At 32.3% G+C, this 15,853-nt stretch overlaps 2 protein-coding genes across 3 annotated transcripts; one reads left to right on the forward strand and one right to left on the reverse strand.

Annotated features, from left to right (window-relative positions):
• Window positions 1-10,941: 10,941 nt before the first annotated feature.
• Window positions 10,942-11,624, forward strand: LOC140977855 (wound-induced protein 1-like). The gene has a single exon (XM_073442587.1). The coding sequence runs from the start codon at window positions 11,000-11,002 to the stop codon at window positions 11,468-11,470; it is 471 nt and encodes a 156-aa protein (XP_073298688.1). The 5' UTR covers window positions 10,942-10,999; the 3' UTR covers window positions 11,471-11,624.
• Window positions 11,625-12,244: 620 nt separating this feature from the next.
• Window positions 12,245-15,643, reverse strand: LOC140977175 (heme-binding-like protein At3g10130, chloroplastic). 2 transcript variants are annotated; one of them, XM_073441798.1, is made up of 8 exons: window positions 15,345-15,643; window positions 15,057-15,146; window positions 14,880-14,950; window positions 14,016-14,117; window positions 13,765-13,869; window positions 13,012-13,147; window positions 12,623-12,732; window positions 12,253-12,546 (listed from the first exon to the last, which is right to left on the reverse strand). In XM_073441798.1, the coding sequence occupies exons 1-8, from the start codon at window positions 15,541-15,543 to the stop codon at window positions 12,472-12,474; spliced, it is 888 nt and encodes a 295-aa protein (XP_073297899.1). In that variant the 5' UTR covers window positions 15,544-15,643; the 3' UTR covers window positions 12,253-12,471. The 2 variants fall into 2 exon arrangements, with proteins under 2 accessions (XP_073297900.1, XP_073297899.1); XM_073441799.1 differs by lacking the exon at window positions 14,016-14,117 and having other exon boundaries at window positions 12,245-12,546.
• Window positions 15,644-15,853: the final 210 nt, after the last annotated feature.

Raw genomic sequence — 15,853 nt, forward strand, 5'->3', positions numbered from 1 at the left:
TTTTAGTCCAGAAATTTAGGTTCTCTTGAGTGTTTTTGCCTAAGAAAGTCTGGGTAGTAAGTCCTTCAAGGCTGTAATCCCTAAGAATTGCTTAGGATTGTAGAGAGAAAATAAATTTTAAGAATAAAATTTTTAATTATGGATCCAATCTTCTCTAGATCTATCTCTTTAAACTCTGCTGCTACATCTTCTTATGATAATAATAAAATAATTAACACCGAAGAAATAATTATAGAAGATTTTTATAAATCCATTGATAACTGGGAAATTCCTAGAATAAATAAGGACCAAATTTATAAATATTCTAGATTCCAAATATTTAAATCTGATTTCACAATTAAAACAGAAGAAAGAGATATACAACTTACTAAGCCATTTGAAACAATCAATTTATTATCTCAAAATTCATTACGAAAACACAAAGATAAAAATTATAAATACATTCACATAGGATTGGTTCAAGTAGGAATAAAACCCTTAACTAAAGAAGGATTAAATACTTCCATTCTTACTATTTTAAGAGATGCCAGATTCACAAATTTCGAAGATTCATTATTAAGTTCAGTTGAATCTAGTCTATGTACTGGGCCAATCTCTTTTGATTGTTATCCAAACTTCTCAGTATCCCTAAATGATAAAAACATTTTAAAATCCTTAGTTTTACAAATAAAAACTCATAATTATAATATGCTTAAAGGATCAATACCGGTTGCTGTTATTTTTAGAATCCATTACAAAGCTATGAATTCGGCCTTTGCTACAAAAGTAAAATATCATAGTAAGAAAGGTGAAACCCTATTATTACAAACAGATTTAGGAAAATCCAATACTGTAATTCCAAAACCAATTCAATGGAAAGATATAACACTACCTGAAGAATGGATCTTAGAAGGTGCTGCTAACCCAGAACCTATAGGACACATAGAAACAAACACCCAATTAAAAGAAATAACTCAATATGCGAATGGAAAAGTCAAACTCTCATTTAATAGAAAAACTGGTAGTAGCAATAGATATGATGATTCTTCTATTGTTGATACCATAGATTTAGGAAGAATATCACAAATCCCTTCAGTCATAAATATTCCCTATAAGACACAACCTAGAAATTCTACCTCAGATATACCAAATTCAGTTTTAAGAAATGTAGACTACGCCTCTGAAATTCCTAGACCAGTCTATACAAAAATAAAAGAAGAAAGCTCTCAAAAACAATTCCATACTTCAGAAACATATCAAGAACCAACTAGTCCAACATTCTCTGCAATTACAGAAAACATTACTAATGAATTAAATGTTATAGAAAAAGACTTTCGAATAAATAAAAAATTCTTGCATGATGATTTTTATGCTAAACATAACCTGGAAAAAAGATTATGGTTTTTCCAACACTTTATAAATTCTAGAAAATCTATTCAAGAAAAATTCTATGAATTTGTAAATACAAATAAAATACATATTCTATTCTTTGATTGGTTTGAAATATATGCTGCTAAAAATTCATTGGAATATCCCTTTTCTAAAAGTGTAAATCCTGTTACAATAAGAAATAAAACACAAGAATGGCAAACAATTACTGATACTAAAATAATCCAATCTAATCATCCTCCTTTACAAGGAATTAAAATAAATATGCAAAATCAACAAATAGAAGCTATTCCAATAAAAAATCCAGGAGAAAATGATAAGGTCAACATAAAAAATATTATAACACAAAATAATTTCACATATATATATATATATATATAGAAAAGATAGGTGGCCAATTCATATATAATAAACATATTGTGTGGACATGTAGCAAGAAAATCTTGAACCATAGAAATCTTTGCATTTGCAGCCAAATTTAATTTCCGAACCCCACAAATATTTGGATGGATACCTCATTTCGATTCCATGAATGATTGATTTCTAACCCTAAATTAGAATCAGATATGAATTTTAAAGAATTTTATATTGTAAGATATATTTAAGCATGGCGTATTAATCAAATAGATCTTGATATATTATATTGATCCTAAATTTTTTTTTATATCTTATATATATAGGTCATAAATGAAGCAATAATTTATTTTATTAGAAGAAAATTCAAAATGTGACAATAGCTCGATCGAAACTTTCTATGATATAAAAATTTAACTTTCATCGTTTCCACTAGCTAGCTACTCACGCCTTTTATAAAAATGGAAAACGCTGGGTAATGTAGCTAACTACAATTGATATTTGTTGGGAACTTAGTGTTTATACGAAGGTGAACAAATATCTCATAATTTTTTCTTTCTTAAATTTGAATAGCAATAATGTCAACTGGTGTTATCAGCTGAAACCGTATGTCAACCTTCAAAGTTCGTGAACTAGAGTGAAAATCAGTAGACCATGAATCAAAATGATAAGGAAGCGTACGACACAAAGTAAATCACAAATAGATTGTTTATGGAAGTTCGAAGATTGAATCATTCTACGTATCTCATTCTTCTGTTTCCAGAATATATCTATTAAAAGACTTGTGTGTGTCAATATATTATATTAAAATTACGGGACCATGTGTATGGACATAAAATGTTAGGTAAAGAGTGCCAAATTTAATTTTGAGTCAAATGTATTATTGTTCAACGAAGCAAAGGACTCATCAACTACACCAAATTCAGGCTGGAACAGAACACCTAAACAACAAAATAGTGGGTATTTCATGATCACCATCCATCCAGATATGCAGGAACTAAAATTTATCGATTAATATGAAAAATAGTTATAACTCATTTATTTCGTATATTAATTAAAAGACATAATATTCAAGTTCATTGGATAAGAACAAAACTATATGGATGAACTTCTGGTTTGAATGAGTTGTCAGGAAGTAATCGCTAAAATTGTTTGCTTTCCACGTCTATATATACTAGTGTCTTTGTGTCTAGCGTCGCGTGCTTGTACAATTAGTTTGTTTTTCGGGATTTGTGAAAGGCCTATAACTTTCAGGTTCATCATTTTTTATATTATTTAAAAATTAATCGTGACACAAAAATTAGTTAATTTAGGCCCCTCAATTGGTACATTTTAAAAATTCAGCATAATATATGAAAATTGAAGAGTGTTGAGTCAAGAAACACAATCATTTTTGATTTTGATTTTGATGATAACAAAAATTTTTTCATTATGTTTCTAATATATTTCATTGAGAACCTTGCTGAAACTCGAATTCTAGCACAATTGAGTTTCTCGCGGAGCTGTTGGTTTTGAACATATTTCATAGCTTGATTATCTAAATTAGCAGCAACCAAATTGGTTGAACAGCCAGCTCAAAGAGATAAAAGTCATATTTTAGGTCATTTCAGTTGGTTCAGAAGTTATCTAGGTGATATAGTGGTCGCAAGATCGAGCTAAGTTTATTTGGAACAGTAATCAGCTTGAACGAAACAGTTCTGGAATTTTGATTATAAATCTCAGCTCAATTATCGAAACAGAATGATTCAGTACATGTTATGAATTTAAGACAATGATATACAAATCATATTCCAAAGTCGACTATCAGATCAGATCTTAAGATGGTAATAAACCGCAATGAAATTTCTTATTCTGCACTAAATGAAGAACAAGTTACAACTTGTATATAATATAGCATTTCAAATATATGTATTTCTTAGAAACTTGGAATTGACTAATTCTTGATTCTAGGAAAAGATAAAAGAAAGGCATACAACTTTCATGTTCATCATTTTTCTGAAAAACCAAAAATCAAGAATAATAATCAAACTAGCAGATCATATCAGACCAAGCTGGACTGAACTGAACAAACCAAGCTAAATTGACTAGATCATATCAGACCATCAGATCACCTGATCAATTAGCAAAGTCAGATAGGATCGGTTAACTGTAAAATCAGTCCGATCTTATAAAATGGCCAGCAACTCAAATACAACCGTTTAAATGTCGGGAATCGTACATAACCTTTTCAAACAGTCATACATTTTTTTATCTAACATATATATAATTTTTATAGGTCATAAATATTATATTTTGAAGATCAAACAACAAGATTCGATGAATATTAAAATCATGAGAAAATTATACAAGAAAAAGAAGCTAGAATGAGAGCAAACTCAAGAATGAAAATCTTAATAGATACATTAACTTAGTTCGAGCTTTCTCTTTTGTGTGAGGATATATTTAATAGATAAATAAACTAAAATGCATTAAATTATCAAACACACAAAAGAGATACGAGCTTGACATTTTATATGAGTGATAGTTTTCACACAAAGACATTAAATATTGTGTTTGTATTCTTGGCATAAAACACATTAAAAATTGTACGGATTATTAGGTTGCGACCTACAATCGAGCGCGATAAGATTTTCAATTAGGCAATGAATAAGTCCTAAGTTGAAATAAATTTGTACAAATAGTTGTATAAATCTAAGTTTTCTAATGATATCTTCATAAGTTGAAGAAGGGGCCATGTAGAAGTTGTTAATCTTCGAAAATCAATAAAAAAATTGTGTTTATTTACTTATTGCATTTAATTATTGCTACCGTTTTTTAAATGTATTGTTGAAGCATTTTATTGTTGGATCTCGGTTTTCTACACGCCCAAACGCAGCGGAAGTTTTAAAATTTTTATTTTATTTTGACAATCAAAATATATTTGATTGGGCGTTCGTATGGTTTTTCAAAATCAAAACATTCATAGGATGTTTAGTAAATATACCTTTGGTGAAAATTCACTTTGCACCAACTACTCCGGTATTAGCGGATGTAGCTCTTGTTGTAAATCTTTTCGAACTTTCTTCAAATCTCCTAATCCGGTCCACGACTGGAATATTTGTTCCTCTTCTAAATTGCACTTGAAATTTAGAAGAACTTTTCCGTAGAGATATTGCACTAAAAATCGACACAACTCTCAAACTAGGAGTGACAGAATTTTTCTTGCAATAGAGAAGGAAATTTTTTTTTTTCGAGAGCTGCCTCTGAAATAATTTTTTAATCGCCGAAATTTTTTTCTTCTTCTAAAAGGATTGCCGAATGCATGTTTTTAAATAAGGATAAGAAATCCTTATTTTAATACTAATTATTCATTAACTTAATTAATCCAATTAATTGTGTTAATGAAATATTCTTATTCCATGTCAAATTTTCGGTCCCCTCTATTGGACCTCTATTTCAAAGCTTCGGTCATGCCTTACAAAATTTTCAAGAAAATTTCGAAAGATTCTTGTGCAAAATAAGAATAATAAAATCCTTAATTATTTTCTAATCCAATCTTTACTTAATTAATCAGATTAATTAAATAATTATGGATTCTAATTGCATGCCATATACATTAGCCAATCTCGAATCTTTAATGCACATATTCTGAGAATATCATGCATTAATATTATTTTGCTTTGTGTGCAAGTTTCTAAATTATGGTATCATGAATATCTCCATATTACATAAATCAATACCATATTTAATAAAAATTTAATGGGCTATATTTTAACTCAATTAAAATATAATTTGATTATTAAAGCCCATTTGAACTTTAATGAATTTGCATGATGAGCTTATACTTTTACAAGCCCATGATTCATGCTCCCATTATACTAATCTCATCATAATCCCGATCGACGATCTAATATCATCGATGTGACAAATTCAACTTATTTGTTATTATGATGCACACTTTAATTTCGAGATCACCAACAGTTGTACTCCTTTGACTGTCTTAACAGTCATGCTCTCAAAATTTCTATAAGCCTTTTATAAACTTTATTTATAAGCTTATCGATTGATCATATCAAACTTATTTCTGATAAATTCAACTCATTGAATTCATTATCTCAACGTTTTCTATAAATTAAACTCCTTGAATTTATTATCTCAACGAGAACAAGTAAACCAGTGCTTGTGTGACCCTCAATGGTTCAGGGATACAACTAGCCGTGGGTTCACAACTCTTTGTGATTCAGGACAATTTCCTTTATTCGACTTATCCTAGTTAGCCTCATTCTTTTCATCAACACCTTGATCAAGAATGTCAGAACTCATTTCTGATTGCACCCATCGGATAATGGTAATAGCGTCTAGTAGCATCGTCCCATGATCCCCTAGGTATCACTGATAGTGCCTGCAAGAACCTGTCGATTATGATTAGCGTACAGTATGGTCTTTTCATCTCATATATCCCGATCGAATCTGCAACCATTGGTTCATCGAGGGTTGCATATCAATTCGATAACTATGTGACACATATAATAGTGGCATCGCATGTACTATTGGAGAACTCCTTCTCCAACGTACATCTCATACTCTGGCCAGAGATTCCACGCACTATTATTTCATCAGATCACATAGGATATCCACACCCGTAGGTGAGCGGTGAATCCCCAACTACAATGCACTGGCTCCTATATGTGTCGCAACTGTACCCAATCTCGCCACCTGATGACTCTCCTGGAGCCGGTAAACGAGTCAAAGCACAGCCCTAGTATATAAAGCCTCAGTGTTGTCCCGGGTCGTAAGGACTAATGGTGTACAATCATAACCACGGACTTATCCTCTCGATGAATGATAACCACTTGGAAAGTCCGAGTGAGGGTTGTTCGGTATAATCATCATATGACTACCCATCTGCATGTTTGGACATCTCTATACCCTTACCAAGAAACGCGGTACACAACATCACAGATGCTAGTCTCGAGCTCAAGCGACCTTTATCCATGTTTTAGGCGGCTGAATCGACTAGGAACGAATTTAGATTATACAATGTTTACAAATGAGTTTCAACATCGAATTACGATTCATTTTTATTAAAGTATAATCAAGGACTTTATCTATGCTGATTGCACGGGTATACAGATAAAGTATAACGAAACCATTAAAAAGTAAATTATATTAAAATAAAGATTGTTTATTACACTTGAGTCAATAAATTCCCTAGCCAACCGTTGGCTTGCAAGGCATCTACTCTAACATTTATGTGTATTTCAATACCAACTATTGCAGACAAAGTGTTTGATAAAACGTTTCAACTAAATTGTTTTTATAATTTCAAATTGCATATATTTTAAAAAATGTTTAATCGATTTTTAGATGACTTATTTTGAGTTTATTCCATTTAATTTAAAAACTAAACTCGATTTAATTTCTCGATGCTCGGTTAATTTTTAAACATTTCAAGAATAAACTATTATAGCTCAATTTTGTCTCCCGACCGAGCATATTAGAGAGAATTTAAGTGAAATGCTCCGAGTTCCGTAAGTAAAATATGGAAATTCACTCCGCACTTAAAAGGCTAGAATGTGAGACTTAAACTCATGATTCTCGGGCATTAATTACCCCCCCCCCCCCCTTCTCTATTAAGATCAACATGGAGAACATGGGAAGATAAATGATCTATCAATGAATTTTTAATTAAATTAAATCATGAAATCAAACGTTTCAAATCGAGTTCTTGAATTATGATCAATTGAATTTCAAGGCTTTCAATGATTACTTTTCGTTCAAGAAATTCAATGGTCAATTGAATTTCAAGGCTTTCAATGAAAGTATTAGCCATTTATTTAATTTTACATAGAATCAAGAATCATTTAGTTATAAGTTCGTATGAGATAGATATGCTCTAAATATCATAACCGTTCATGTCAAGCTGGCAGATGTATCTATGTTACAGAACCAGCAATTTCATCGCGGTTTATCAGTTTCTTAGGCTCTAATTCAGATTTCGAATTTGGAAGATGGTTTTTACATCATTGTTGTAGCTTTTTAACGCATGCTAAATCGTTCTATTACTATAATCAAGATGAGATATATGGTCAAAATATCATAACTGCTCAAGTATAGTCGTTTGCTATATATGTGTCATGCAGCTCAATTTTGCACCATCTGGTTATCATGTATAACGTCCGATTTAACCTAAACAGCTAGACATATGACTTGTAGAGAATTTGGTTGGCTTTCTAACTGTTTTTACCGATTGTCATTTAGATCACTGGTTTTAGAGATACGAAAAAAATATTACAACTATTCAAGTCTAGTTGTTTGAATGTTTGTTATATATGTGACTGCCGGTTGGGCATTGCGGCGTCCGGTTATTATAGATAACATTCGAAGTAACCTGGCCGACTTGAAGTATGACTTTTAAAGAATTTAGTTGGCTTTCCAATCGTTTTTCCCACTTGTCATTTGGATAAACGTTTTGTGAGATATCATTGAAATACTTCAGCTCGTCATATTTCCAATTCGACTAAATTTGAGTTCTAGCTTATCAAATCTTGCAAATTGACATCTAACATCCACACACTTGAGTAAATATATTAGAAATATAATAAGTTTTATTAACATCGGTCAAGATTGTTATCGTTTCCGCAACCTAACACATATAAAAATAAAATCTGAAAGTTTCCATAAAAAATTTATGATTAAAAAGATAAGCTGGAAGGTCTTCTTATCCTAAGGAAAAAATAATGCAAAATGAAATAAATTTATTTCAATTATTTTGAAAATTAAATTTTATTTAAAAGCTTAGCTTATATGATAATTATTTGCGAAATAATTTTGAACTATTTTCAACAAAGTTGCGTGGAAAGAAAATATTTTTGAACAAGAAAATAGTAGTATATATGTGTTTTTTTTAGTTTATTTTAATTATTTTTCAAAAATTTTGATTTTATAAAATCTGCATAATTGTTTTTACTCGTGTAATCTAAAATTATTATTTATCAAAATTCATTAATATAAAAACACTTTAACTTTTTCACGTAGATTGAGCATTTTAGTGTCAATGCTTGAATAATTAAAATTGGGACTAAATTCTCGAAGAAAAATAAAATGAATTGAATATAGAAAGTTAATATTTAGAAGAGAGTTAATTATTTTTAGCGCATGACAAATAATTCTTATTTCACTAAAATTTGTAACTAATTGAGATAGTGAAAATGTTAAATGAAGCATATTTTAGGAATTTTAAAATATTAAATTTTATATCATATAATATTTAATATATAAGACTATTTTTAAAATATATATTCAACATGAGATAGAATTAAAAAATTTCATTTATTTATTTGAATGTATTAGTTGACCATTTAGTTTAAGCCATAAAATTTTCATCTATTAGCTAGCCTGTTTTAAATGAGTTAGTCAATTTATGTATGGGCTTCAACCCAATAAAATTTTATTAGTTTTATTTCGGATTGGGATGATGAATCTCATCCGAGAAAAAATCCCGAAAAATTAGGTCGGAAAAAAGTAGGTTGTTATATTTTCGAAGTCGAAATCAGGATTTTGAGAGATTTTTCCAGCTCTACAGTTAATGAAATATTAGAGATTTTTCCTTGATATATTAAAACTGAATTCGGGATATATTAAAATTGAAATTTGATAATATATTTTTATGAATTCATACCACACGTACAGAACCTAAAAATATATGAAATGATTGCAGAGAACAGAAGTATGACCCAGCTATTAATTGAAAACGTGTTTCCACGGTAGAGACTTGACAAATTGAGGATAGATAAGCATCGTAAATGCAATGCNTTTTTTGGTCGACCCAAGTCTTTGGGTATATATATAAAACATAGATAATCTGCTCACCCTTTAATGAGAAACCATGGACACCAGCTGTAATTTTTCTTTTTTTAAAAAATATGAGACCCATTACATGATCATATTTCAGAAAGAAATTGGGCTGTTTTTTGGTCGACCCAAGTCTTGGGTATACCCACAGTTTTGGGTCGACCCAAACTTGGGTAGATAACTGTTTTTTGTTCTACTCGAACGACCCAAACGGATTAATTATGATTTGATCGACCCAAGCTTTGGTATACCACTGTTTTTGGTCGACCCAAACAACCCAATTGTATGTTTAATTTTTTTTTTTGGTAATTTTGGTAATTTTATTGTTGAAGTGACACTGCATATGTGAGCCCTGCTTCGACGCCACGTCATCGTCATATATATATATAAAAAAAAAAAGAAATACAAATAACAGACTTAGACTGAAATTTGACAAATATAAATTATCAAAATCAGAAAAACAAAATACATGATCCGACTTACATTTGTCCAATATTTTAGAAGTAAATAACACAAACATGGAATGTGAGCCACCATGAAATAAGAATTTGCAATATTTTCGAGTCCAGCTCTAGCTCGTCTCTACCGATCATCCTTGGCTCTACCACAACCCGATGACGACGACTGGGCGGATGCCTAGTTCCCATCCATTAGGCTCGAGTCATTAAATTCAGTCAGCTCTGAATTGATTTGATTGTTGTGGGGATGATTTTAATTGGGGAATGTCTTAATCGTGTACACGAGCGGCACCTGGTTGGATCCAGCTCCAATCCTTAAGTGCATCGGCCCTACCATTCATTATTTGAGAAGAATTCATTTCAAAATTAATTCGGAGGAGCTGGGTGATTTTATTTTTGTGTTGGGTTTTTGTGTAATAATTAATAAATTTGAATTGATCCAAAAACAAAACATAAAACATCCAATTAGATAATGTTAAAACATTTGTTAAATAAAAGTAAAATAAAATTTTTTTTGGCAAAACTTGCTTTTACAATAATTTTTCTAATTTTATGAAAACACAAATAAAATTAAATATACGAAGTATATTATATACTAACAAATATATATGAATTCATAATCTTTTGATAGTATAGTTTTAAGCGAAAACTTGTGTGAGACGGTCTCACGGGTCGTATTTTGTGAGACGGATCTCTTAGTTGGGTCATCCATGAAAAAATATTACTTTTTATGCTAAGAGTATTACTTTTTATTGTGAATATCGGTAGAGTTGACCCGTCTCACAGATAAAGATTAGTGAAACCGTCTCACAAGAGACCTAGTCATAGTTCTATTTATATAATTTTTAATTTAATGGACCCCATTTTTCTCTAAAGTTCGCTATAAATAAGACTTCCTCCTCAGCAAAACATGAAACTCGACCATTAAGCCACTTTACTTGTAAAGAAAGTGACAGTTCTTATTCCTTCTGTTACTCATCAACAAAATGGAGGCCAAAAACGTGAATTCAAACACTGATGCTCCGGAAAATCTGATCATCACCACCGTCGAAAACGTCTACAAGGCGTTATCCAGCGGTGACGCGGCCAAGAAAATTTCCGGGCTCATTGCTAGTGACTTAGAGTGGTGGTTCCATGGCCCACAAAATTGCCACCACATGATGAAAATGCTTACCGGGAAATCCTCGCCGTCGGACTTCAAGTTCGAGCCCCGAAGCATGGACACCATTGATGAACGGGTGATCGTGGAGGGGTGGGAGGGAGCTCAAGTGTATTGGGTGCATGTGTGGACTCTGAAAGATGGAGTCATCACTCAGTTCAGAGAATACTTCAACACTTGGCTGACTGTTAAGGATCTGCGGAGGCCGCTCGCCTGCCTGAGTGCCACCACGTTGTGGCAGAGCCACCCCCGAGACCTGGCGAAACGGTCGTTGCCGGGGCTTATGCTCGCGATTTGATGGTGGCTGTGGCTGTGGCAGCACCGTGCGAGTGTATCTATTTTGTGTGTTACATTTTCCATAATGAATTAGATTAATCTCTTGTAATTATTAGTAGGAAAAAAAATGAAAGTTTAATTAATATTTAATTTTAAGTACTGAAATTAATGTCATATTCCTGGTGTATTAGATCAATTGAAGTTAAATTTGACAAAAGTAAACAAATTTAATAGGTTGAAATCTTAATGCCAATGATTAATTAATTAATTAGTAGCACATAATCTTCTATATTAATTGGATATTAATAATAATTAGATTCGTTATTTAATATTCTAATTAAGATGGAACAATTTGTACCATCCACTCAAGTCATGAGATTCATATGATGGGTCAAGCATAATAAATGATTGCAAAGTGCAAACACAAAAGAAATGTGAATCGGTCTTTCAACTAATTAAATTAAAATAGGCTACATATATATTGTACCATGGTCAAGGATAATTATTGCACCCAACAACCACCAAACAGACAACTCTAATTAAGGTGCTCAAATTATATAATTTAACAACAAAGAAACACATATTGATAAATATCGACTCTTAAATATATTTTTGGACAATGTTATAAAGAAAGCCGTCATAGTCATCTCAAATTTGACTCACCAAAATATATTTTTAATTCTCATAGCAACCAAAGCCATGAGGGTCAAATTATAATAGATTCAACAATATTCTCATGCAGCTGTAGCAAATTCTCTTTCTCGTATATACTCTTTAAACGCATTTCTGATTGGAATTTTGCTGTTCTAAATGGTTTTCATTCATCGTTACGTCAATAACACATTTACGTAGGTGAATCACATATGGCTTTTTCCCAGCTATATATAGATACACGTGACAGAGAGATTGCTAATACAATGCTGAATGTAACATATATCGGACTGTAGAATGCAAGTACTCATCAGCGATGAACTTGCAGCCGGAGTTATTCACTTGCGAGAGAGAACAGGCAGCAGTTTGAAGTTAAGGCTGTTTTCTTTCAACTTCAAGTGATATTTCGTTACGGCGAGAAAATGGAAGGGTAAACGGCGGATTGTACTGCATGATAACAAAAAGAGAGGCAGTTAAAACTTCCGTTTTCTTATTATTGTTCATATTCTGGTAAAATATCTACCTGGGCAACTTCAACAGATACACCTTCTTTTATGCGAAATCGAGTGTCATTTTTCAGAGAGGTCCTGAGTGTTGATTCCCGGCGTTTAACTTCTTCGTCAGTGACAAAGCCTGGTTCAAATCATTGTTCAAACAATAATAAGAAAACTATTCAAGTAGTAATAAAATGAGAAACGCCAAGTTTCAAGATCAATGGCTTATAAGTTATAACTCAGAACAGATTTCAACCACAACGATAAAGTCGAAAAAAATATATCGAGTTTATTAAAGATTTGGCCAAATTCTACAGGGAGCATTGAATCTCTTAAGCCCTTTTATCGCATGGTAACAAAAAGAAGCTCATTACTTACTATGAAGTTCATGTGTATCAGATCTTATTCCGAAACAAACCTGAAAATGCAACAACTGCAATTATTTTTTTTGGCACCTCCTTGATAGTCACTGAAGAATCCTTGGGCAATGGAAGGTCCGCGCCATACTTTGAAGGCATGACAAAGGACATTGTCCACTTATCTTGATTGTCGGCCTAAATGAACTTCACTTAATTATATCATGATTAAGCAATCAAAGAATTGATTGAATAAGCTTTAATTTTCTTGCCTCAGTGCATGCATTTGACGTACTCAAACATGCAAGTGCAGTTTACAAATATACAGGGCAATACTGAAAAGATAACTAAAATATTTCACGAAAAAACAAGCCAAAAGAAGATAAAAGCACCTATGACTTAATAAGGACATTTCGATACACTTTTGTGTATTCTCGAATAGTAAAATATATGAACCAGCTAGAAATCTTCAGGATTCAATATCTACCAGATTATGGTAGCATGATTCAAACTTCGAAGTACCAGTTTGAACATTAACGAATGCATGGAGAATCAAACACACAAACAAAAAAAGTTAATCATATCAAAACATAATTTCCAATAAATAAAATAAGAGCCGTGAATTAAATTTGAATGTTGCTTTTATTTGTTTCAATCACAGCAAACCATGCATGTTAGAATGAATGCACAACATGTATCCAAAAACTTTGACATATTCACGTCTTCCAATACACAAACCTTACTAGAATAAAGTTATCAACAAAGAGATAAACTATCCATTTATGAATGAAGAATCCAAGGTATCCAAAAGTTACCCTTTTAGTTATCACAGGGGTTGTCATTTCCATTTTTGTTCCTTCAGATTTTACTCTTCGAGTAAAAACAGGTGTAGTCATTTCCATTTGCTTTGCATCGGTATTCTGAATCCAGTAACAGGACAACAAAATTAAGAAACATTAATATCACTAGTTTTTTGGACAATAAATGAAAATTTACCATTAATGATAAGCCACGATAAAAGTTTTGATGCAAATTGCGCTTACATCTCCAGAAAGTTTTCAACTACCTTACCAAACAAGTATTCAGCCAGCACATTAAAAGATTGAGATGCACCAGCAAAATCAAATCCAAACTTCCCTGGCATTGTAGTCTGAGCAATAAAGAAAGCCTGTTTTTCCCATGGAGAAAAAAAAGCAGGGTTACTCACGTAACGAATAACATTTGTAATTACATGCAAGATTTTTTGTAGGGACGAGGAACACTGGGTTTAAGAAAGAAGTTAGGGGACAAAAGCTTGCGTTAGGTGAAGTGTAATATGCTTGATACTTGTAGATAAAGTAATAAAATCATGGATTGCCTTATACATGAGAATATTAAGACTTAATGAGTCAAGTCTAGACCAAACCAAAGGCTTTAGTGTTACAAGTAGCTGTGCAATGCAATGCATCCGGTAACCATCACAAGGCAATTAAAATAAAGTAAAATATTAAGCAAACTTGCTCTGATTTTTCATATATTCTCCTTAAATTAATCATGAATTTTGAACTGAAAATTAGGAATACATCATGTTTGTATTTTCCATTCAGATTTATTTGGATGTCTTAAGGGCATCATGTGAGTCAAGCACACAAGCTGGAACAGTTTGAGCTCGATAGAGTTCAGAAGTTATTGTACTAGCTCAAGCTTTTTCAGGCTCTTAAACTTGAGCTCAAGCTCTCGATCCAAGCTCATCACCGGTGCTCGCAAAACTGTTCAAGAAAAATGTTGCAAACTTAAAACTTGTGAGACAACTTGCGAACTGAGCTCTTATTTCCCACGAGCTTCTAAAATTCAACGAGATCAAGTCATCTACACATTCATCATGTTTTTTGCTTCTCTTTGTTTTGATGGGGGAGATTGGTAAGGTTAAATAATGGATACAAAAGAATACCTCGACTTCTCTAATCTCATACTGGTCAGTCCGGTTCAGAACCTTGAATTCCACAGTCTCTAGATCCGGAACTTCAACACATAACCGAATCCAAATGGCAAGACAACAATTAAGGAACAAATAAATTTCTTAAGCAACAACAGAGCTAGCAAAATGCATAAGTGTCCTAAGTATCACCTGACATTAACGCTTCCTCTAGATTCCGGGTTTCGAACCTTTTACTCGGAAACACATATTTAGCCGTCTCACTAGCCAAATCCGTCAAAACTGATAAATCAAGAAACAAGTAAAACAAAAAAAAAAATTAAACCAAGAATTTTCCAAACATAAACCGCTAACCAATAATTTTCCTTTTTGGTAGAAAATAAAAACCTAAACAGGCCATCGAATCCAATCAGGTGTTCCAAGTGGGAATCGATGAAGCAACAAAGAAAACAAAAACAAGTTACAAGAACTCATTCTTACGACGCTGGGAGAGAGACGCAAGAGCCGCGACGAGAGAGACCCGGGCTTCGAAAGGCGACATGGGTATTGTTCTTTCCCTTCTTCTCGCTCTCTTCTGCTCAGTGGTTTCCATTGATTTTACAGAGAAGATGGTGCTCGAGGACTTGCGATTGCGTGTTTGGAGAAGTGGGATTAGAACAGAGGACGGAACCGTTTCCATGGATTTTGAAAATCGGTTGAGAAATATGGAGGGAGTAGTTCACAGTTGTCTTTCCTTCGGACACGAATTCTTTAGATGATATTTTTCTTTACATCTTACTTTCCCCCCACCAGTACCATTTCAATCTAAAAAATCAATAACATTGTTTCATCCTTTAATTAATTTTTTTTTACTGAACTTTTTTTTTTTTTTTGAAAACGAACAACATCATTTATTCCACTTCAACTTGGGCATCACAGTCGTTCATAATTATAGTGCTAATATAAAGAGGCATTACATCAGAAATACCAAAACAAGCTTATTGGAGAGC

This window comes from Primulina huaijiensis, chromosome 5 (genome assembly GCF_012295235.1).
Source record: "Primulina huaijiensis isolate GDHJ02 chromosome 5, ASM1229523v2, whole genome shotgun sequence".
Lineage (NCBI taxonomy): Eukaryota > Viridiplantae > Streptophyta > Magnoliopsida > Lamiales > Gesneriaceae > Primulina > Primulina huaijiensis.

Excerpts from the sequence above, each read along its gene's own strand:
- LOC140977175 (XM_073441798.1), bottom strand. The coding sequence starts at position 15,543 with ATGGAAACGGTTCCGTCCTCTGTTCTAATCCCACTTCTCCAAACACGC. Across the intron at positions 14,951-15,056 it reads AGAGGAAGCGTTAATGTCAG|TTCCGGATCTAGAGACTGTG; the intron begins GTGATACTTAGG and ends TATGTGTTGAAG. Across the intron at positions 14,118-14,879 it reads ATGAGATTAGAGAAGTCGAG|GCTTTCTTTATTGCTCAGAC; the intron begins GTATTCTTTTGT and ends TGGGAAAAACAG.
- LOC140977855 (XM_073442587.1), top strand. The coding sequence starts at position 11,000 with ATGGAGGCCAAAAACGTGAATTCAAACACTGATGCTCCGGAAAATCTG.